This window comes from Pelophylax lessonae, assembly GCF_965119305.1.
Source record: "Pelophylax lessonae genome assembly, chromosome: 4".
In the NCBI taxonomy this organism is placed as follows: Eukaryota; Metazoa; Chordata; class Amphibia; order Anura; family Ranidae; genus Pelophylax; species Pelophylax lessonae.
Genome location: NC_138771.1, coordinates 120,498,893 through 120,524,000, shown reverse-complemented (window position 1 = coordinate 120,524,000; position 25,108 = coordinate 120,498,893). Strand labels below are relative to the sequence as shown.

The 25,108-nt window shown below is 44.3% G+C and overlaps 1 protein-coding gene across 1 annotated transcript in view; it reads right to left on the bottom strand.

The window, feature by feature from the left end:
- Positions 1-25,108, bottom strand: part of MAN2C1 (mannosidase alpha class 2C member 1) — a 95,387-nt gene that overhangs the window by 34,048 nt on the left and 36,231 nt on the right. Inside the window, exons 11-16 of the mRNA XM_082256823.1 lie at positions 23,895-23,990; positions 10,838-10,983; positions 5,371-5,494; positions 5,128-5,249; positions 3,600-3,685; positions 1,330-1,494 (exon numbers count right to left, since the gene is read on the bottom strand). Of these exons, the coding sequence (XP_082112949.1) occupies positions 1,330-1,494; positions 3,600-3,685; positions 5,128-5,249; positions 5,371-5,494; positions 10,838-10,983; positions 23,895-23,990 (739 nt within the window). The remainder of the gene's footprint in view (positions 1-1,329; positions 1,495-3,599; positions 3,686-5,127; positions 5,250-5,370; positions 5,495-10,837; positions 10,984-23,894; positions 23,991-25,108) is intronic.

Sequence of the window (25,108 nt, the reverse complement as noted above, 5' to 3'; positions counted from 1 at the left end):
TGGCCACCATTATTCTCCAGCACTGCCTTAACCCTCTTGGGCATGGAGTTCATGAGAGCTTCACAGGTTGCCACTGGAGTCCTCTTCTACTCCTCCATGAAGACATCATGGAGCTGGTGGATGTTAGAGACCTTGTGCTTCTCCACCTTCCATTTGAGGACGCCTCACAGATGCTCAATAGGGTTTAGGTCTGGAGACATGCTTGGCCAGTCCATCACCTTTACCCTCAGCTTCTTTAGAAAGGCAGTGGTCATCTTGGAGGTGTGTTCAGGGCCATTATGTTTGAATACTGCCCTGCAGCCCAGTCTCCAAAGGGAAGGGATCTTGTTCTGCTTCAGAATGTCACAGTACATGTTGGCATTCATGATTTCCTCAAACTGTAGTTCCCCAGTCCCGGCAGAATCCATGCAGCTCCATACCATGACACTCCCACCACCATGCTTGACTGTAGGCAAGGCACACTTGTCTTTGTACTCCTCACCTGGTTGCTGCCACACACGCTTGACACCATCTGAACCAAATAAGTTTATCTTGGTCTCAGCAGACCACAGGACATGGTTCCAGTAATCCATTTCCTTAGTCTGCTTGTCTTCAGCAAACTGTTTGCGGGCTTTCTCTACTGCATCATCTTTAGAAGAGACTTCCTTCTGGGGTGACAGCCATGCAAACTAATTTGATGCAGTGTGCGGCGTATGGTCTGAGCACTGACAGGCTGATGCCCCACGCCTTCAACCTCTGCAGCGATGCTGGCAGCACTCATACATCTATTTCCCAAAGACAACCTCTGGATATGATGCTGAGCACGTGCACTCAACTTCTTTGGTCGACCACGGCGAGGCTTGTACTGAGTGGAACCTGTCCTGTTAAACCGCTGTATGGTCTTGGCTACCATGCTGCAGCTCAGTTTCAGGGTCTTGGCAATCTTCTTAAAGCCTAGGCCATCTTTAAGTAGAGCAAGAATTATTTTCTTCGGAGAGTTTTTTGCCAAGAGGTGCCATGTTGAACTTCTAGTGACCAGTGTGAGAGAGTGAGAGCGGTAACACCAAATTTAACACTCCCGCTCCCCATTCACACCTGAGACCTTGTAACACTATCGAGTCAAATGACATTGAGGAGGGAACATGGCTAATTGGGCCCAATTTGGACATTTTCACATAGGGGTGTACTCACTTTTGTTGCCAGGGGTTTAGACATTAATGGCTGTGTGTTGATTTATTTTGAGGGGACAGCAAATTTATGTGAGGGGTGTACTCACTTTTGTGAGATACTGTACACACATTTACAAATCATACAGTAGCAGACTTATTCTATTTATAGTAATAATTTTACCCAATTTCTGCTCTTCTGATGGTCCAGACATAGAAATAACTTCGGTGCGCTCCCAAGGCAAAGTGTTTATTACTGTTACAGCCGGACTGGGTTGGGACTGGGGCAATGTTCCTAGTAAAGACTGTATAGCTTCAACAAGAAGTTTTGCTCCTCCTTCTCGGATTTCTGTTGATAAACAATATTTTTAATATACGTACATGTCAGTTAAACAACTTAAAAGACTTAATTTATTAATAAATCATTTTTTAGAGAAAACGAAAAACCAAAATCTTAACCAAAAATGTTGTTCATATTCTATTTTTAAAGTCCTTTTATTAGTATACATTATCCTGTTTTATTTAGCCTGCTCCAAAAAAATATAATTCTGCTTGAAAGTTCAATTCTACTTTAACCCCCAACTCCGACACCTCTGGACCCTTTAAAAGGTTTCGGAAGCTGGGAGGCGGGGGTTTGTGATCACGTGACTGGCTGTCACAGCAATCACATGATTGGAAAGCTCCCCATCGCAAGTAGACATTTTACTGTTAGCTGCACGCTCAGCACAGCTCTGTTTACGATCTGGTATGTATAGATGCAGCCGCTCTGCGTTAAGGCCCACCTGCCAAGAGGCCGCATATATGCGTACCACCAGCGTGAGGGGGTTACGTTTAAAGTGGTTGTAAAGGCAAAAGGTTTTATTAGCTAACTGCATCCTATGTTCTATGTAGTAAGGTTAAAAAAACAAAAAAAAACAAAAAACTTCTGCCCTTCCTGCATACCTGAGCCTGATCGTAATCCAGCGATGTACACAAGAACTGAGGCTCTCTTGGCTCGCTCGCCCCTGCTGCTGACAATTCGAGTCAGTGACGAGGAACTGGGCTGAGCCCCATTTTGCATGTCTTGTGGGGGCTTAGGAGCGAGTCACACGAGTTCCCTCATAGCATACAGAGTGGAGGGGGGAGGAATTTGGCGCCAAGAGCGCCGGTTGAGGACCCAAAAGAGGAAGATCGGCGCTGCACTGAACAAAACCATTGCACGGAGCAGGTAAGTATGACATATTTGTTTTTATTTATTCAAAAAAAGCCAAGCTTTACAATCACTTTAAAATAACTGAAAAGTTAGAGTGATACACAAGAATTAGGAAAAGGAAACAAGTGAAGAGAAAATAGGCAAACTGCTGTTGCTAATCTTTTATAAAAAAAAAAAAATTAAAAAAAAAAAGATAGTTTCCTGGTCTGAGTCACTGACACAAAACAAACAGGTAAAAAATGTTTAAGTGGCAATAAACTCTGATTAAAAAAAAAAAAAAGTAACTGTGACAACAACTAATGTGCACTGATCATTCCAAACAAACAGAAGTGAAGAGGGAAAAGGAGAGGTTTCAGGATCTCACAGAGAACATTACAAGGAGGCAGAAAAACACAGTAAAAACAATTTCAAGATAAATTACAGAGCAATTAAGTAAGGGATGTGTAGGGATTATTTTTGTAGAATAAAGATTTTGTTTAAAACCCCTAATCCACAAGCTTGTTTTAGGTCAGTAAGGCAGAGCCATAGAATCCTCCGGATCTACATGAGAACAAGGGAACTAGCAGTTTTACATGTAAGCAATGGCAGGTCCTGTAATTCTCACAGAAAAAGTTTGCTTTAAGCGAAATACACCACAAATCATAAACCTTAAAAAGTGCTCAGAGAACCAATAAAATATTAGCTTATGTAAAATGTAGAAAGTTTGGAGTTCAGATGACAAATTTTTTGGCCAACTCACGATTTTATATTTGACAGCTTCTAAAGATAAATAAACGTTATGCCTTAGCACCAGTTCATACCAAAATGTGGTACGGGAAACCCACTTTCCCTGCACGTTCTAAACGCACTGGGGGTGCGATCTGCTGCGGGTGTCAATAGATTCCTGATGACACCCCCAAACGCACTGGGGGTGCGATCTGCTGCGGGTGTCAATAGATTCCTGATGACACCCCAAACGCAGATCGCAAAGGCATTGCATTTGCCTGCACCAAATTTCATGGTACTGCAGTACCATGAATACCAGGTGCAATGCGTTTTTAATTTCAGTCCCATTAAAATGAATGGGGTGAAAATTGCATCGCAATGAATTGTACAGGAACACAGAGCACATTCTTGTGCAATTCCTGGTGTGAACCGCCATTTAAGAAGAAACCTAAGTCAGCAAATGAAAGTAACGCGTAAACTCTAAACTTTCCACTTTCAATTATGGGTAACACTATGCAATATTCAGGCCTGTAAAAAGAAACATAATATCACCTTACCCTTATAGTAGTGCAATGCATCTTCTACAACTTGCTGGATACAGCTACCTGGTAGCACATCATGGAACTGATTCAACAGTAGCAACCTTAGTAGAAAGCATTGATAAGGGCACAGTCATTGCACATTCTCATTTGTTTCTCTTAGAACTGTACGTGAATTTACACAACACAGTAATTAATAATCCTACAACCAATTCTATAGAGGGGTCTAAAACTTTAAGAATATGAAATCTAGTAGTGGCTGGATGGTTAGATCTGTATCGCAAACATCACAAAACTGTGGAGCTTAAAGAAAACTCCAATGTACTAATAATTACCAAGTGAGATTGGCTCTGGTAATGTTCTGCAGTGCAGGAAGATCTCAAGCAGCAGTTTTAATTTTACTTTTTTTACAAAACAGGATTGCTTTATTGAACGCATAAAAGCAATACATTAGGTATCAGAAATAACTTGACATGGTTAACTGCAACACACAGCTGACAGTTAATCATAAAAGAAATAGTGAGTCCAACAAGACAAAGCAATATCTGCATACCAAGGTAGTACAAGTCATAGGAAGTCATACGGGGCAAGAACACTCAATACTATAAATGCCAGAGCAACCCAGGAGGGCTTGGGGGGCAGGGGGTAAGTCCTCCAAACTATGACAATGTGGGGAAATGTCACACACCCTCTACTGTGACGTCCAGGGAAGCCAGACCTTGTAATTGCAGGGGCAACCCCGATTCATGTAGGTGAGCTTAAACAAAGGTAGGACTGCATCCACAATGTCTTCTCAGGATGACACCACAGGAAGAACAGTGGAGGTCCACTTCAATAATTTATTTCTTAGCATAATACAGGGGATAAGAAATAAGCAATTTAGTATGGTGTGGTTCTTGGGTGTCGTCATGTATCCCTAAAAAGGCTGATTCCGGGGAAACATGAATAGACATTTGAAGCCAAAGATTAATCATATTAAAAACATCCAACCAGAAGGCAGTGAGTTTGCGACAATCTTAGAACATGTAGAGATAGGAACCCAGGTGAAAACAGCATTGTGGGAACATAGAGTGTACTATACTCTGAGATTTCATAGAATGTTTCAGTAGCACAATCTTAAGTAAAAATTTTGTTTGAATAGATTTATCTTTGGAAGAGATTAACATCTTAGAGCATTTTTCAAGACCGTCCTCCCAGTCCTCCCTATTCAGGGTCGGAAGATCCTCCACCCAGAGGTCCCACAATCGAAGATCTTAGGGGAGTCACACATAGGAGAGCTCCACACAGAGTTAAGAGTGATTTTCATAAATCCCCCCCAGTGCTAGCAGCTCTTCAAAGCAGCAGTTTTGAAAGATCACACAAGTATCTTTCAGATGTACATTTTTATTTAGCAAATACTAGATTTCAACATTTAGAGCCATATATGATCTTGTGACTACTAAATACAGTGGCTTTATTTAAGGAAGGAAAGGCACTGTTTTTACTTAAAATTGTATAATTTCACCATGGCACAACACCCTGCATCCCCCAATAAAGTTTGCCATACCTCCAAAGTTGCTGAAGATTAGAAGTTGGATAGATGAAACGCTCATCTTTTGCCCGGGCAACAGAGCTGAGGAATTCCACATTGTGCAGTAGCTGTTCACATCCCCGGTTCTCCTTCTTGATCTATAAACATCACACAGCTTATATCCTTGCTCTTTTTATTGTCTCAGATTTATCAGGCTATTTTAACTTCTCTGTTTTACATAAGGTTTGATATATAAAATAACATGCAGTAATGGTATACCTGTGCCTGTGTTGTGTAAGTCCCATTGTGCAGCTCTAGGAAGAGTTCTCCTACCCAAGTGCAGAGCTGAGAAGGGTTCATCTCCAAAGCAGAAAAAAATTGGTCAGGGGTAGATAGCTGTACTCTGCAATACAGAAGTTAATATTTGTGTGCTAGTACATGAAAAACAAGTTAATTTGGGAATAGGTGCAGATTGTTGCATTTCTGTTCTAGTGGAAATGTTCACATAAGGGTTTTAATTTCTATTTTGTGTATGCATTATACAATAGTTCTGATGACCTGGAGGTCCCCAAGGGATTCCATCTCACTTCCTGTGTTGGCTATGGGACAGGAAAAGACGGGAATCTCCCCAATGCGATGCAGATGGCAAAAAAATAAAAATAAATTGACAGGGGTTATGACCCTCCCTTACTCTATCCAAAATGAAAAAAAAAAAAAAAAGGAGTTTTGCCTATAGTTCTACATTAATTCTGCATACACATATTTTGTGTGGGTTTCCTCTGCATGTGCTGTTTTTTACTGAACCCGAAAAAACAGCTGGTCTGTCTTAACCTAAATAGGCCCTATGGTATATTTGTATGGCTGTTGCAGGGACAGTTTAATTTCTCAAGAGATTACATGAACAATATCCTCAGAACATGCAGCAGAATAAATGGATTTTTGTAAAATCTTACCGTAAAATCCTTTTCTCTTAGCTCATCGACAGACGTAGTCCTCGGTGATACACCACCTTCGGGTTATGTTACCTCCGCAGGAGCAGGACTAGACAGGAAATTAAAAAGCTCTGGCCACACCCTAGGGGCAGTCCCAGAGGGTATATCCTCTCTCTCTCTGCCTCAGCAAATCAGTTATGTGAAAAAGCAGTGCTTAGAGAATTTAACCCAACCCAACTCCAAAACAGAGGGGCGGGGACTACGTCTGTCGATGAGCTAAGAGAAAAGGATTTTACGGTAAGATTTTACAAAAATCCATTTTTCTCTAGCGCTCATCGACAGACGTAGTCCTCGGTGATACACCACCTTCGGGACGTCCCAGAGCAGTATCACAACTGAGGGGTGGGAAAATGGAAATCAAATCCCAATCTAGAAGGCCCAACCGGTGCCAACTAGAAGTTTACAATGCTCATCCTAATGATGAGACTCAACAAAAAAATTTTCAAACAGAAAAAAACCCTCGAGGTAGACCACCGGTCTCCTCAAATTGCGGCCTGCAAAACCTTGCGGCCAAATGAGGCATCCGCCGATGCCGTCACATCAATTTTATAGAATTTAGTAAAGGTATGTACCGACGACCAAGTGGCCGCCTTACATACCTGGACCACTGACGCCTGATGGCGAAAGGCCCAGGAAGTACTGAGCGCTCGAGTGGAGTGCGCCCTAACAGGGAACGGAGGACTCTGACCCTTAATAGAATAAGCCTGTACCACCGTTTGTCTAATCCATTTAGCAATGGTCGCGGCAGATGCAGGCAAACCCTTTCTGGGGCCATCCGTGATCACAAAAAGTGAATCCGTCTTACGGAATGATTCCGTAGCTTTCAGGTATACCCTGATTGCCCGAACCACATCCAAGGAATGCAACGCATGTTCCCGATGATGCTTGGGCTGAGGACACAAGGAAGGTAGTACAATATCTTCATTCAGATGAAATCTGAAACCACCTTAGGAAGAAAAGATGGCTTAGGATGAAGTACTACCTTATCCCTATGAGTCACTAGGTATGGGGACTGGCATGATAATGCAGCCAGTTCTGACACCCTGCGAGCAGAAGTAATAGCCACCAAGAAGGCCACCTTCTGGGATAAAGTAAGCAAGGGAATTTCCCTGATGTTTTCAAAGGGAGGTTTCTGTAGAACCGACAAAACCAAATTAAGATCCCAGGGCGGTAAGGGCGCGCGGACTGGAGGAGCCAGGTGCCGCACCCCCTGGATGAAATTCCGCACCAAGGATTTGGTAGCTAAAGGTTTCTGAAAGAAGATTGCTAATGCTGAAACTTGACCCTTGATGGTGCTCAAGGCTAGCTTCTGCTCAACCCCTTGTTGCAAAAAGGCCAATATTCGAGACACCGAATAGGTACGTGGAGGAAATCCTAAAGATTCGCACCACGCAATGTAAGTCTTCCATGTGTGATAATAGACTTTGCTGGAAGTCGCCTTCCTTGCTTTAATAAGGGTAGGAATGACTGAAGTAGACAAACCTCTGTCCTTCAGTACTTGGGTCTCAATGGCCAGGCCATTAAAACCAGCGACTGTAAAGCACGAAGGTAAATGGGTCCTTGAGACTACAGACACTCCCTGAGACGAAGTTCCCACGGAACGTCTGCGGCTAACATGTCCAAGTCGGCCAGGCCGGCTTGAAGAGGCCAGCCTAGAATTTCTAGGACCACTGGCGCTGATTGGATCTGAACCAGGCGTCCCTAGAGCTATCTGGCCCCGACCATCCGAGAAAGTCTGGTCGTTTTCTGTTCCCACACATTTATCAGATACCTGATAGTTATCAGGAAAGGTGATCTTTTCTGGTTGAACCTCAGGGACCGAAGTCACCCGACTAGAGGCTACTTGGCCTATCTGGTCAATCAGATCTGATTCCTGTGAGGTATCGGGACTAATCTTAGGAAAAGGTAAAGGAAAAGATCTATACAGGGAACGGTAACTACCGCTTCCTGTACTTAAATGTTGGAAGGGAAGAATCGCACCGGTAGTAGTGGTTGATGCTCGATCTAATGTCCTGAATACCGGTGAAAACGTCCCCCCACCCTGAAATCGGGTGGGGGCGCACCTTCAGGCTGTGTACTCCTTTACTTCGGGTTTGGCTGGGTTGGTCCTCTGCTTGTCCGACCAGCCCTTCTTGAACCCTCCTGGAGGAGTCTTGCCTTTCCCGGGAGTACCAGCCGGGCGCCCTTTATGGGCGGTAAAGAAAGGTCCTCGCTTGTTGCGAGGTCCCTTAGCTTTTGCAGCCTGTGGCAAAAAAGTACTCTTGCCCCCGGTGGCATCCTTAATGATTTCATCTAGGTTGGCTCCAAATAGACGATTCCCCTGGAAAGGGAGATTGGTCAAAGTCTTTTTGGAACCTAGGTCAGCTGACCAGCATTTTAACCACAGCACACGTCTGAGAATCACTGCTAACTTAGATGCATGCCCTAACAAGGGAGTAGTGTCCAAGGCTGCGTCACAGATAAACCGTAGCCCTTGTATGATCTGTTCTATCAAATCAGATGTCTCCTGGGGAATATCTTTTCCCCTAAGATCTTGGCGTACCATTTTCGCCCATTCTGTAAGTGTCTGGGAAACTAGACCAATAACAATTACTGGTCTAAATGCTGACCCTATCAGAGAAAAGATAGTGCGGGACTCCGCTTCTATCTTTCGATCCACCGGATCCTTAAAGGACGAAGTGTCCTCCACTGGAATAACCGTGGCTTTATTCAGCCTGGAAATAGGCGGATCCACGATTGGTGGTACCGTCCATTTCTTAATGATGGATTCCTTAAACGGATAGCGTCTAGCAATACGCTTGGAAATAGTAAAGGTACGTTTAGAATGCTCCCATTCTCCTTTAATCTGATTACCAAAACATTTAGGTACAGGAAAAGCCTTCGCCGTCTTGATGGGCTTATTAGTCCCAAAAGGCCTCTCTGTTTCAGTTGCCTCTGCCGGTAAAGCCTCAAGTTTTAAGGTTTCTTGCACTGCCACAACTAGTGCGTCCACCAATGCTTCTTCCTGAATTATAGCAGGAGAAGAAGCGTCCTCCTCACTGTCTGAGGGGGCTTTACCTGGGATAGCAGCCCTTGCAGAGGAACCTGCAACTGCAGTGACCATCTCTGAATCAGAGTCAGAGGTGTCAGATGGTATAGGGGTAGGCGGGGGTCGCTTCCTTGACCCCCGTCCCTGACAGGCCGCCTCCACCCGAGCCACCATAGACTCCAAAATTGCTGTAAATGACTCTATACTCTGTGCACCGGCGGGTCCCGAGGCCCCCTCGAGGGAAACAGGCGGGGGAATATGTGTGGCAGGGTCCATAATAACTCCAGTTACTTCCTGGATGATACAATTCAAAGTAAAGAAAAAACTTTTTTTTTTTTTTTTTTTTTGACCCTCAGCGCCACAAAAAAACCCCTTAGTGTTACCTGCTAGGGATCCCTATCGATCGAGAGAGAGAGAGATAGACCCCCAGGCTCACCACTTGATGTTCAGAGTTGAACTGCAACAGCTTACAGCGCTGTCTTAGACAAACAGGAAGTCTTTTGGCTGGCTGCCCAGGAAGAAAGGAGGCGGCTCCGCCCCTCTGCACGCCTTCCGGCGCCTCCCCCAAGCTCCACGAGGTGTAGAATCACCTCAAACATGGCCGCCCCCATGCTGGAGAGACGAGGCTACGCCAAAATGGCGGCTCGTGCGATCCAGCAAAAAAAATGGCGGCGGCCTGTGCTGACTAGCGGTGTGCTGCAGGCACACAACACTCTCTCTGCATGGGGATATGGCGTGGTTGGCGGTACCGGCCCTGGCGGACCGCATGGCCGTTCGGGAGGCCTGCTATTAGCTGGAGATCTGACTTGGAAGGCAGTCTACATGTCCATGGCTTCTGACTGGTAGGTAGCTTATACTTAACCCATAAGATTCCCAGAATGCCACAGATTACATCTTTAAAACATGTATACAATAGATTGTTAGCTCCCAAACCAAGCCTCCTGGCTTTTTGCACACATAAAATCACACTCAAAATAGGAGGATTTGTGACATGTTATAGGATAGAAAGAAACTCTTTCTTACCATACAGAGAGGGGCCCGCGTTCACCACAAAACCCGTCAGGGAAAAAAGGGGGAACATACTACTCACCATACCGGAACCAGGCGGGCACCAACTCCTGACAGTACCCCTCTCCACCGGGGCGGGAGGGCTGTCAACCGATACGGACGCCGTGACTCATGGTCTTTGGCGTTTCAGCGAGACGTTTAACTCGCGGGTTCAGTCCTTTTAATGGGACTTTGTCGCGGCCGACCCAGCGCGGAGCTATGGCCTGCACGCGCTCGTAGGCTGAACTGGGGTGACCACCGGATCTCAACATCCAGCCCGTCGCCCAGTTCAGCTTTCTTGCTTGAAGATCTCACAGGAACACTGGAGAAAAAAAAGCTGTCCAAAAATCCTTTTAGAAAAAAATTCTTGCCAGGACCTAAGATCCCAGCAAGGTATCTAGGTCCTTACTCCTAACTAGACAGAAAATAACTGATTTGCTGAGGCAGAGAGAGAGAGGATATACCCTCTGGGACTGCCCCTAGGGTGTGGCCAGAGCTTTTTAATTTCCTGTCTAGTCCTGCTCCTGCGGAGGTAACATAACCCGAAGGTGGTGTATCACCGAGGACTACGTCTGTCGATGAGCGCTAGAGAAAGATAGATACTGAATATTTGAGTATGTAATCTTAAAAAAAAAAAAAAAAAGGACTTTGTCACTCATTACTTGATTTTCACTCTGACCTGGGCAAGCCATCTGTGTCCTTCATCCTTCTAAATCTTCCCAACATCTTTTCAGTAGGACCTCCACCGCCATCACCAAACCCATAAAGGACAATGCCACAGTTCACTCGGCCTTTATCGCGGTTGTTCTTCACGGTTTTCAGCATCTGAAAAAAACATAGTTAGGTACCTGGTAACTCCTTTTCTAGGAAGTCTTCCAGGTCAGCATCTGAGAGATGGGTCTCCTCTCACCTAAAACAGGAAACACATCATCCATCATTTTAAAAAGGCCGTCACATACATCAGTGCCTCAGTAATATAAAAGTACCAGAGGAACAACAGGCAAATATACACGATCCTTCCATAAAACGTCTGCCTAAAAAAAATAGAGATAGGTACGGGGGCTGCCCTGGTAGACTTCCTAAAAAAGGAGTTACCAGGTACCCAACTCTGTTCTCAAGTCGTCTTCCAGGGCAGCATCTGAGAGGACTTAGCAAGTAATACTACTGGGGGAGGGGGGGGGGTCTACAGCCTGAAGGACTTTTCCGCTGAAAGATTGGTCTTGGCTGGACAGGAAATCTATCCTGTAATGTTTTGTAAGGGTACTGAAGCTCAACCAGGTTGCCACCTGGCAGATCTGGTTTGACGTAGCGCCTACTTTGTTGACATCTAAAGATGGTCAGGCCCAGGTAGAATGGGCGGTGATCCTCTTGGGTGGTACCTGGTTGAGATTGGTAGATGTAAGAGATAGTAGTCTGATCTAACAGCCAGCTCTGTGGAGTTTTTGAGGCATACCCCTTCCTCTGTCCATACTGATGCTGAAGATTAGGAAAATGACCTCTGACTCCACTGTGAAGTTCTACATATAACTATGAAGAATAGCAGGGAACCCCCAATTAAATAGGTTTTAGGAATCATACTGAAATCAATCAATGAATCTGTGGGCCATGGGAATAATGCTCCATGCACTGGAGACAATAGGAACCAAAAACCCCTACAGCAAGGATCAGAATGCCACCCTAATAAGTAGACACAAAAAACTATTGCTGTGATGCCACTTGGCTTGCTAAGTGTCAATGGCCCCAGGACCACCCAAGCACCATCCAATGAGCAGCCAACCATGCACTGTAAGTCTGGAGACGCTACTTTCTATCCCTGGTTGGGTCTGAAAATAGCTAAGAGATCACCCATACCCGAGTCGGACTGAACTACTGTAAGGACTATAGAGACTGGAGCATAAAACAGTATAGTAGAATTCTATGATACCTAGACCCTAATTACCACTGCAACTCCTGACCTGTCCAAATAGCTACTTAAAGCGTGGACTAACAAACAACACCCTTGAACATTAGTGTAGAAAGGGGTGACCAGGAAAGTACTCTGACCACAAAAGAAAGAAATACACAGAAATTGCTAGACTGCCAAATCAGTTACTACGCATATGTGCAATATGTAAGGACAATCATACAGTACAATCTTGCATACGCAATACAACTGTCCTCTCATCTGAATGCAAATGTCAGGTGTTCTTCTTGTGTATTAAGTCTGAGTCCCCCCAAGGACTCTGGTGCTAGTTGTGATATTGGTATGAGTAGAGTTGGGTAGATCCCTGCTTAAAGACACCGAGTCTGTAGCAGTAACAGGATAGCCTGTTCGTGCTGATTGTTACACCACTTTCTGTTAAAGTGGAACGTCAGAAAACTAAGTCCTGCCTTATAACTTCAGGCTGGCCACTTCTGCAGTTATAGCTATGTAAAACGCTAAAAACAAGGGTCTATACTGTTTAAAATTAAGTAATACACTGAATCATCCTGCTTTGCACATGCTCAGTTGCTCCCCATTTTAGGCATTTTTAGGCAATGCCGAGATTGTAGACCGATCTGCTGACAGCCTTAAAGCAGAATTAAACCCCATTATCCTTTAACCCCAAAGAAGCTGTTCTGTTTGATCTGCAACCATCATGGTGCTGCACGTGATCAGTCATGACACTAGTCATTTGATGGTTTAACAGTTTGGTTGATGCAACAAGTGCAAGCGACAGTTTGCAATCCAGACATTCCAGGAATGTACCTTTTCAGAGCCCTAAATCTATTGTATTTGTTCCACTTTAGGCTCTTTCGCACTTGTGTGACCTAAAAGTTGCACAATTTTGACTGGACTGAGGCAATGCCTATGTAATCTTGAAGTCTATTGATCTCAAAATGCATCAAAGACAAAAGTAGTGCAAGTTGTTGAGACTTGAAGTTGCACAGATATGAACAGTACTCATTGGAAAATATCAGGTATGACTTTTCCACGCGACTTTGCAGTCCCAAGTCACAGGACAAGTCACAGAAGTGTGAAAGGGGCCTTCTGATTCACTTCTGCTCAGGGGCCTCATAAAAAGATACATATTGACTATATTTGAATATAGTACCATAACAACCCAAGCCAGGTATAAGGTCCGAATGATAGCAAATAATGATAGGCTGAAACGCCCATAAATACTGCACAAAAAAGTGCTGCAGGTTATCATGTGAAAAACCTGGCTGCCTCTGCAGCCCCGGCCCGCAATATACTACTGTATAGAACATAGACACTATAATATAATGTAGTGGCCCCTTGTCCTTAGTGTAGGTACACCCTCTTGTATAGTGCCATAACATGAAGACCATCTCTACTGTAGGGATGTCTGCAAAAATTGCTTTGGAGGAGATAATGGATATACCATATTCCCCTGAAGCTAGAGGAGAGGAATCATGTCCTATAAGGCTACCAGTGTCAGGCCCAGAGAAAGTGTCTGGTAATGCCTGATTATGTGAGATATGACTGTCTGCTGGATGAAGCGTCGGGAGCTCGGTCTCCTGGGCAATCCATATACAAGCACAGATACAACTGGAGTATAATCGAAGAGATACATGTAAAAATAACTCAGTAGTGCTTAATCATGGTGAACCTTCTGCAACAAAGCCTATTTCCTACAGAAGGTGTGTAGAGATATCACCAATATATAGAGTCACCGGTTGTGAACTCCTAAATTTAAAAAAAAAAAAAAAAAAAAGGTACCCTGGTAAGGCTCTTGCCCAGAGGTTTGATCCACCAAACACGTTGTCTATGTATGAAGACAACCATATAGCCAACTGCATATAGTCGGAGTTAAAACAGTGTGCATATAACAAAGCTTCCCAAATCATGGCCCATTTGTAGTTGAGGCCCATGCACAAAGTAGACTATCAGTAGTATCCAATAAAAACAGTCACAAATAATTGGCAAATGCCTTGATCTGGGACAAGGAGGGCTTAGTTGAACATCCGCAACTAGATGTCCAGTACCTAATAGTCTACTTCATGTCCGTGTTAATATCCAAACAATATCATATATGTAGACAAAATAACATATTGGAGACATAGCTTACTGCAGATCCATCAGAGAAGTCTCAGCAGCCAAGACTCTTGGGCCCTCCATGTGTAATTACCATCTGAATATATTCAAAAGGGATGCAGTAGAAACAACTGAACCCCCATGTCATTATATAAAACACATAAGAATAATCTGTTGTGCAGTGTACCGTCATACGGAAACTTCTGGAAAAAAAAACCTGCTTCTAAAAAGAAGGCTTATTAGATAAAAGGCATATATAGAGCAATAGTTTATGAAATGCAGAGTCACCGATGGCGAATTTCACATGAACTGTTAATTTGCAAACAAAGGAAATCGAGTTGAACTACAGCCACCAGAGATCTTGCCCCCAATGTATCCACTTCATGTGTGTATGTTCAAGATAAACATAAAATACTAGCATACTGCAGAACTCTGAGGTCAACTAAGATACCCCCTGATCTGCAACGCATACGCAAATGAGGTTTATGGCATCAAGCAGTTAGCAGAATCCAGGACCTAGGCTCTGAGGTTACCAATGCATTATATATATCTATCCAGTGGAAGTACTGGGGGACTTCAGGTAAAAAGAGTGAAGGTGAGTGCACCAAGTGGTGTGTATAGTAGATACTAGTAACCCCTAATAGGTAAAGGTTCCACTCCTCCCTGACCATGGCCAAATGTTTAGTTGGAATGAGTCACCCATAGAGAAAAGTACACAGGGTGCTTCTCACCTGAGTGATATTCATGTTTACTTCAAAGTCTCTCAATTCCTGAGGTCTTAACTTGGTCAGGAATAGTAGTAGATTAAGGCCCCTTTCACACGGGTTTTTCGATCAGGTCCGCCTAAGTTTTTTAGGCGGACCTATCGGATGCTCCATGCACCCCTATGGAGCAGCGGATGTCAGATGTGATTTCTCTACTGTCAACCGTTGCTATCCGATCCGGTCTATGAAATCCAGATGGATGGAAACCCTATTTTCCATCAGTCTGGAGGATCGGATCAGATAGGATCAAATGAAAACAGACAGGCGATCCGTTATCATCCGATCTCCTATGGAGGAGAACAGGGATCTGACTGGTCTGTCTCTGCAAAATAAGCGGGGATGGACCTGTCATCCGCCTGCTCAGCATGGATTGGCTGAGCAAAACGGAGTTCGCCGGAAGGAAAGCCCGTGTGAAAGGACCCTTAAGCTGCTGACAACCTTATGGGCCATACACACTATAAGATTTTCTGAAGACTTTTTCCTTAAGGCTGCATTCACACTTGAGCGTAGCGTTTTTTACCGCGATTTTACCGCGATTTTTTCAGGCGTTTTTCATTGACATCAATCAAAAACGCTGGTAATCAGCCCAAAAAGAAGCTCATGTACTTTTTTCAGCTACAGGCGTTTTGCAAAACGCTCAGATGTGAACAGGGGCCATTTAAATGAATGGGGTTTTACTTGTTGGGCGTTTTGGAAGTGTTTCTTTTGAGCGTTTTTGGAGCTGAAAACGCCCAGGTGTGAATGGAGCCTTAGACTTACCAAAACCATATAATATGAGGTCAAACCTAAACACTTTCAATTTGTATGCAATATGGCAGGCCCTTGCACTACATAGAAAAGGTAAATCTGAAGGAAAAAAAGTCTTCAGAAAATCTTATAGTGTGTATGGCCCTTGAGTCTGGAAATGTGGCTAGAGCAGTCAGAAGTACACTACCTGCCTGTGATAACGAGCAGTCATTAGGCACAGGTTTATCTATTCAGCCCTTGCATAGCATACTAGTCCACGATCCAGTCAATTATATGTTGCAGTATCCACACCAAAGTCAATCACAAAGACCTGATTGCACCCAGACTGAAGGGAGAGGAAGGTATCGGACATCCTTTACAGAGGAGACTAGCCCTTTTTAGGACCCCACTTGCTTGGTTCAAGCAATACTTTGTGAAAAGCAGTCATTGGCTTTAATCTCAGACCTTCCACAAGGACATTGTGAGGAGTGACCAAACCACTCTGCCATTAAGTGAACAGAGAAGCCAAACTTCACATGTGAAATAGCGTCACAGATCTAGCAGAACCCTGCAGCAAGGTGTGCTGCTGATCTCCTACAAATGCCCACAGACACTTGTGACAGGGTGACTACATAGGAACACAACTGGGAGTCAGTGGTCATACCATAACAGGAAGCGAACTCCGTGGCAGGATCACCAGCATTATTCTGGCTCTGGTTGGTGAGCCCTGGGGCCGCCATTGCACGTTATACTTTCAGCATTCTGACTGACAGGGTTACAAGAATTGTTTTACCCCAGTATCTGGTGAGTGCATTGAACGGTGGAGGGAGAGCACAGTGAAGAAACCTTTTGGTAACATGAGGGGTTCACTTTCTGTATTTCACGGCTGGTTTTTGGCTTTTGTCTGGTAAGTGTTCTGGCACTCTATCTCTGTCATTGGAGGAATTTCTTGAATATCATAAACCAGGCAATCAACTTCTGATCGCTACATACACCTTTGGATTTTACTTGTAGACTTTTTATACACTTTAATCACTATAGGAGATCATTTTTTTTTGCAATTGGAATTTTGTATGTATAATTACAGTCATAAATATTAGTGCAGCACATATATTTGTTATATACTCTGCCAGTAGCCTAAGCGCTGAACTTCTCTCCACCACTTTTGGCAAAGATTTTTGGCCCAGCTGGCTGCCAATTCACCTCCTAAGAAGCACATGCTTAGGGAGGGAATGCCCGCTGCTGGTCTTAGCCACAATCGCTGCTACCACTGTGACGATACAATCTCGCCACTGGGCATTGGAGAAGCCTGGTTGCTCGCCTCCTGCAATGTGACTATGGACCCTCTCATCAGCCCATTCTAAACGTAAACCCCATGGCGATTTGACTGTGTTTGTGGCATCTGAGCGCTGTTTGGATATGTTGAGCGCTCAGATCCAGGCTATCTGGGGATGGGTTGAATGTGGGGGTTCTGTTCAGTAGACTGGGAGTTATGCATTTTTGTGTCTTTTTGTGTTTCTTTAACCATGTGGCTAATGGAGTCTTGCCTCTATCCTGGAAGCTAAACCTTATTCCTGTAAACTGTAAGGCACAGGAAGTGCACTCCTAATATGGTCATTCCAGGAAGTTCAATGAGGAGACGGTCTGTCTGAGGTGGCTCTCCATTCACCTATTGTCGGGTGTGCTAATGAACTTGCCTGCTGTCTGCTAAGAGATGTATTGACACTCAGAGTAATGTGTATTGAGGGCTCGTTAGGGAACCATTGTTCTGTGTCTGGCTATTGTGTACATTGATTACCCCCTGGGGGCTTCTGTCTCCTTGCACATGGCAGTCCTTCTGGTCAAGCTATCTGACCAATCACTGCTGACTCATTTTCAAGCCCTCATTTGTATGGCTGGAGAGGACCTTATGGGGAACTGCAGGTACTGTGCAATTGACCAATGGGAAAGCGGTTGTTGGGGGAAGGATGTTCCAAATTCGGTATAAAAGTGTGCTGTGTTCTTCCAATAAATGTTGTTCCTGTTTTAACCTCAACGCGGAGCCTTGTCTCGTTATTGGGGGGATTTATTGTATGCTGTTCCAGTTTGACTGCCCGGAGTGTAAACCCTTCATATGGTTTTTCCTATTCAGCTGTATGCAGCATTCATAAGGTTCCAGCTACACTGGTTGCATCATTCCTTGGTTTCCAGTTCGGGAGTTTGGTGTCCTGCAAGTAGCTGTGCCTGTAGCTCTGGACGGGGGAAGATCTCCTAAACGGTTTTAACCCTTTTGTGTCCGGGGTGCCGTTACAACCACTAAATAACATTTTGTGCATAATGGTTTGGCAAGTACAGAGGTGGTCTCTGCATGCTCTGGCTTACCTTGGAGCGGTCCTGGGTTGCAGGCTCTGCAGGGCAGGATGGTGCAGCGTCCAATATGGTCAGCTTCAAGCAAACATCCAACACGTGTTCCTTGAAAGCTTTCCTGCCTCTGTTCCGGCCCCACCCCCAACTGCCCCATCAGAAGTATTGGTGGACACATACCTGCTGATAGTGTTCTCTGTCCGCCCTGCTCCAGAAGGTGTCCGGCTCCGTAAGATTGAGGTTGCATGTTCCAAAAACCGCCGCCTTGGCGAAACCTGAAGGGATGTCACTCGCTGCAACCAATCAGGATGCACCTGCAAGTGACACAGCTAGAAGTGTGGTGTACCACACATCAGCTCATACCTCCACCAAGATGGCGCCAGTGATGATGTCACTACGTCCCATGAGCAAGACACTGCCATCTTGGTCCACCTTGTGCTCCAGATGACAGCAGGTTGGAGCTAGTGCCTGGGGGAAAAAAAGCAAGTGCCCCTCTGCCTCCTGGCCCTGCAGCTATGAGTGAGACACACTCATAGCTATCCATTCAATGCTTGCAGATTGGGGGACGGTTGCTTACCCCCTCCAGTGGCAGTGAAACCTCGGGCAAAAAAGGAGGGAGTAACGCGCCCAGGGGGGTCCTCTAGTTGCCACTGTCCTGAAGCTGCCTAACCTCCCTAGAGGCTTGTGCAGGCAGTCGGCCAGGAGGTCCTTGCAACTAGCACAGAGCCTAGAAGAAAATAACTGCTTGTATCTCCTGTTGGCCCGGAGGAAACACCAAAAACTGAAGTATGTGATGGCCTTTTAAAATGTTGGATGATGAGTTTTCTGTTTTAGGTGGGAGGAGACCTATCTCTCAGATGCTGCCCTGGAAGACGACTTGAGAAAAAAAAAAAATGTTTATTTCACACAATGTAAGCTTTCAAATTTAGTAACTCTTACCAAAATGTTGGTATAAGGTTGTTGAGAAATAGTAAGGATTAGAAGGAAAAAGCTTTACTACTACAAAAACTAGAACTATATTTTCCTATTGTTGCTGTCTCTGCTAACATGAAGAGGGTTCCTTTTCTTGCAACCCACTGGGTTTTAGAGCCGTATCACACGGTCTGGGAAAAGTTTGTTATGTGCCCTTTTCTGCACCGTATTCAAAACGCACTGCCTTTGCAATCAACTGCAGGTGTCAATACATGGTTAATGGCACCCCAAATGCAGATCACAAACACGGTGTTACAAACGCTACCATGCGATTCGGTGCGGCGCATTTTTCAAAAGCAGTGCATGCACAACTTTTTGTCCGATCAGGTGTGATTTCAGCCTATTCAAATAGGGTGTACTTAATATAAGTGGGTACTAAAATTTATAGGCAAGTTGATTCAGGGAATATCAGATTGCCTCTCGGGGGATCAGGAAGGAATTTTTTTCCTCTGCTGTAGCAAATCGGATCATGCTTTGCTGGAGTTTTTTCGCCTTACTCTGGATCAACTGCGGGGATATCGGATTATGTATATGGGATTGTATGATTGGGTTTTCATTACTGGTTTTTTTTTTTTTTTGTTTGTTTTTTTTATTGGTTAAGCCAGATGGACTGGTGTCTTTTTTCAACCTGACTAACTATGTGACTATGAATGGGCTGAAAATTGCACTGCAGAGAAGCACAGGAAGGTAGGATTGCATTCCTACGTGATCCTCAGAATCTGCAAATTTCATCTTTCGTTCCAACGGCAGGTGAAATTAGGTACTGCAGCTCTATAATATCATTTAAAGTGGAAAGTTTGAAATAGTTTTACAAGGCTCACTACTCCTCAGCTCCCGACAAATTACAGATAATATACGTCTGGCTTTGAATGTTATTCAGGATGCCGATATTGACTCTCACAAGGTCCTACGCTTGAGCCTTGACATTAATGAGGCTTTTGATAGCATCCTCTGGCCCTACTTAGATTCTATTCTGTCCGAATTTGGCTTCAATGGTGAATTTGTTAAAGGATTTGGGGCCTAATATCGCTGTCCTCAGACTCGCATTAAACTCCCTGGTTGCAGCTCAAATTACTTCACCCTGGGCCGTGTAACAAGACAAGGATGCCCCCTCTCCCCCCTTTTATTTACCCTGGCAATTGAGCCACTTGTATGTTTTATTAATGTATATGTAAAGCGCTGCGTAAATTGACAGCGCTATATAAGTACCTGAAATAAATAAAATGACTTCCAACCCTAATAGAGGATATGTTAAAAATAATCATGAATTTAAATTGAGCCTATACACGGATGACGTCCTTATGTTTGTGACTGACCCCTTAATCTCCCTGCCCAACCTCCTCTCCACCCTTGCTACCTTTCACAACCTTACATTCCTCAGAGCAAACCTATCTAAATGCATAGCCATGCCCATAAATATCCCAAAACACTTATTGAACAACATCAAAGACAAATTTGAGTTCTCATCGAGCAACAGCACTTTACAGTACCTGGGGATTCTCTTAGCTCCCTCCCTCAAGCTGGTGTACATGCATAACTACCCACAAGCTTCTTTGCGTTAAACGTTTGGTTTCCCGGTGGTCATCATACAGTATATAATTTTTGGGTAGGATACAGGCAGTGAAAAGGTCTGTCCTCCCTAAGTTGTTATTTTACTTTAGGTCTTTACCCCTTTCTGTATCAAATTCAACAATGGAGTCAATCCAGACCAAAATCTTAAAATCTGGCAAAACAAGAAGCCTCGTATGGGTCGTTGGCTGATGTATAGAGCCCAATCTAGAGGCCTAGGTTGTCCAAACCTTTGGAAATTCTATTTGGCCGCACGCTTTATACAATTAGCACAAAGGCATACCTTCCCATCCCTCATACCATTGGTTACAGTTTGAATGGATTTTGGTGGCCCCATATTATCTCCCGGGCCTCCTCTGGTCACACTCCATTAACCCAAAATATGTTGCACCACTCAATGGTATTGGGGGCCAATCCCTTTGTCTCTGGTCTCTCTATAAAGAGAAATTCAAGTTGCTTTCTAGACCCTCCCGCTTGACTTCTTTTTTAGGTGAGCCCAAGTTCTCCCAAGCCTTCAATAAAGGCTGGAATTTGCTAACTGGATTGCACAAGATCTGGGGACTTTGGACTCGCTATTACAAGGTTCCTCTTTTTGCTCATTTGAGTATCTTCAACAGAACTATGCTCTCCCTCATTCCGATTTTTTTAAATATCTGCAAGTCAGACACTTTTTTCCCCACCATTCTAGAACGGGATTAGGGAGAGGCCAAGTCACCTTTTGAATGTCCATGCGGCAAGAGTTCGAGACAAAGGGACTATCTCCATCTTCTATAAATACCTAAATGATCATGATACTATAGCTAACGGTTATGGTGGAGACAGGCCAGGAGCTCTCAGCGGAGGATTGGCATGACATGCTTGCCAATATGCATAAAAATGTACTCCCTCTATTTGCAGTTTCTTCATCAATGAAGGTGTTTCAAATTACAGGCATCCCTATAACTCTTAACTTATCAGATGTGTATTTTCTTTGCGGACCTCCCAGGGGTCCCGCCTCCTTGTCAAAAACTGGCACATTGACTATTTAGTGCCATCCAATTGGCTATAGCCCTTAACTGGCGGTCCCCATCAGTACCTTGGTCGCAAGTGCTTTTCCATAAGGAGTCAGATTGATGGAGTGTGTATATAATACTCTTATGGACTAAATGCGTATATTTGACCATAAATGGGAAAGCCGGTAGGCCTATTGATCATCAACACTGTCTGTACCGAAGCTTCATGTGTTATACCGCCTGCTTTTTATCATTTTTTGTGAGTATGAAATTGGCATATGCGTTTATCTTTAATAAAAGTTTTCAGTAATGCACTCCTGTCTGTTTTTTTCTACAGTATGGCTGACCCAGCAATAAAGCTGCTCAGACTAAGATCAGAGTGGCCATGTGAATGCAGAGCTGACGTAAGTCCTAGCTCCTCTGCGGCTCTGACATGTCATATGACACATTGAAAGGAAGACCTGGAGGCTTTCCCTTACTCTACTGAGCAGCGCTGCATCTGAGGTCTGGTGAGTAAAGGCATGAGAGTAGATGTTTATTTTTGAATGGAGGAATTTTTGCTTGTGGAGGAGAGATGTATTAGTTACTCCTGACCTCTACACTGCATACTACTGACCCCTGCACTCTGCATTATTTACTCTTCAACTTTGCACTCATGCTTACATACTACTGAACCCTGGACTTGGCATTACTTACTGCTGAGCCCCAAACTCTGCGTTACTTAGGGCCTGTTCACATATAAACGTACAGCTGCTGCACATTGAATCGCAGCAGTTTACGGTGCAGCAGCTGCCCATTCTGGCTTTAGTGAGCCGGCAGTAGAGGGCAGTGTGGTGAGTGTTTAAGAACATCACACAGCTACTTTTTTTTTTTTTTTACAAAAGTGACATTCCATTCCTATCACTGTACCGCTGTGCGGTGCATGCGGTCCGGTCTGTATTTTATTGCAGATCACTGCAGCACAGTTCTGGACTGTGAGTCCGGAGTGAATAGGACACATGGAAAACAATTGCTTTCTGTGTCCTAGTGGTGACTGTCGTTTTTCAGTGCGGAAAAACACCAGTCAATGCAACGCATGTCCCTAAGAATTAAGACTTCTTTTCAGGCTTATTTTTTTGTGAAGAGCATGGTGCTATTGTAAAGTCCGTCTAGTGTCGGTTTCTTTCTACTCGCTACAAACTACTCGCCCCCCCTGAACTCTGCGCTACAAACTACTCGCCCCCTGAACTCTGCGCTACAAACTACTCGCCCCCTGAACTCTGCGCTACAAACTACTCGCCCCCTGAACTCTGCGCTACAAACTACTCGCCCCCTGAACTCTGCGCTACAAACTACTCGCCCCCTGAACTCTGCCATACAAACTACTCGCCCCATGAACTCTGCGATACAAACTACTCGACCCATGAACTCTGCGATACAAACTACTCGACCCATGAACTCTGCGATACAAACTACTCGACCCATGAACTCTGCGCTACAAACTACTCGCCCCCTGAACTTTGCTCTCCTTACTTCTGAGCCCTGATCTCAATGTTCCTTACTTCTGAGCCCTGATCTCAAACCATCTTTACTAGGTTGGTTATCCTGGTATGCTAGGTTATCTTTTTTACAAAAAAGTGCACTGCACCCTGATGATCTTTGATCCCTTTCTTGTTGTTCAGGATGATCTCCGCCTCATTGCCTACCTCGGTCTTAAACTGTATCTAAACCCAAAAACAAAAAACTGATATTGCAGCTCATCTGTCCTTGGATGTGGTAGCTGGATTCGTTTTTCTTCACACTTTTTCCCTTTATTTCAACCTAATAATCCTGCCAATGACACTTCCCATTCTACGATGACAACTGTACTGAGCAGCATTGTCACCCTACGAAATGGAGTGTGTCAGAACAATATAAAACTGTATTAGGACTACATAACTTCCTCTCTTCCCCCTAAAGGAGGTGTTTTGTAGTTCATGGAGGTAACTGGGAGCATTGCTAACAGGTGGTCCAAAGGCAAACAGCTCAGGAAGTTATCAGCTCACAAGATTTCTGGCTGGATAAGCAGCTATTTTGTTTTTGCCCTTGTTAAACAGATACGAAAAAATGCTTTCAGTGATACATTTAACAGACCAGAAGCCAGCAAGTATGTGATATTTATTGTTTGAGTTTACATACACTTTAAGTAATGACAAAGTGATCATTAAATAAACAGGCCCATAGGGAAAATGTTAAAAATTCTCTGGTCTATAAGAGGTATGGGAGCTGAAGTGGTTAAGCATTTCATTATAAACAATCCCAATTCCAGCTACATCAACACTGTCAAACAACATATGTATGTACATGGCATTATACAGAAATGCAACTACTTACCTCCTCCACTGTGCCCTTCATTCCATAGGAATCCCCTGGGGGAAAGTGAGCCAGAACTTTTGAACCATCAATTCCTGTCCAATGAAAGGTATGATGCTGGAAAAAAGCACAGAGCTGAATATGAGCAATTTAAGGTATGAAAGTGCATAAACAATACAACACAAACATCGACACCATAGCTTTATTTATCCAGCATCCACTGCTGGTCATTTACCCTACCCATACATGGTGAACACAAAGTGGAAAATGCATTTCTAGGGCTAGTCTAGTTCTAGTGTTCGTTTACACTTTGCCTCAAAATGTTGCTTCGGACACACTTTTTTAAAGCGCTCTGAATGCCAATCAAAGCCCATGTCACTAAATAAAATGGTTAGCTTACAGTCAGTTTACACATTGCTTTTGCTTTGCTCCAAAAATGTTACCCCACGACACTTTCTTGGTGCTTCAAAGCATCTCCGAAGCCTCCACAGAAGTTAATGACAAAGCTCGCTTCATACATCTGCAGCTTTAGAGAGGCTTTGCCTTGTGTTGCAGATATGAGATATCCAGGAAGTACTGGGAAACAAAAAAGCTAATGAAGCCGCGGATGGACTTTTAATTTCAAAATAGGTGCAGTGCTGTATTTTGGCCTAGGCCGACAAGGCCCAGGCCTAGGACGGCACTTTGCAGGGGGGCAGCAAAAAAGCTGCCCCCCCCCCCCCTCCACCTGGGACTCTTATGGCCACTGGTTGCTAGAGCCTATCCCACCTCTCTCTCTCTCTCTCTCTCTCTCACCCCTCCTCCTCTCTCTCACTCACTCCACTCTCTCTCTCCCACCTCCTCCTCTCTCTCTCACTCCACTCTCTCTCTCTCTCTCTCTCTCTCTCTCTCTCTCTCCCTCACCCCCCTCTCTCTCAACCCCTCTTCTCTCATCCCCCCTCTCTTTGTCTCTCTCTCTCTCTCTCTCTCTCTACCACAAGAGGACACAGTTTTAAACTAGAGGGGCAAAGGTTTAAAAGTAATATGAGGAAGTATTACTTTACTGAGAGAGTAGTGGATGCATGGAATAACCTTCCTGCAGAAGTGGTAGCTGCAAATACAGTGAAGGAGTTTAAGCATGCATGAGATAGGCATAAGGCTATCCTTCATATAAGATAGGGCCAGGGACTATTCATAGGATTCAGATATATTGGGCAGACTAGATGGGCCAAATGGTTCTTATCTGCCGACACATT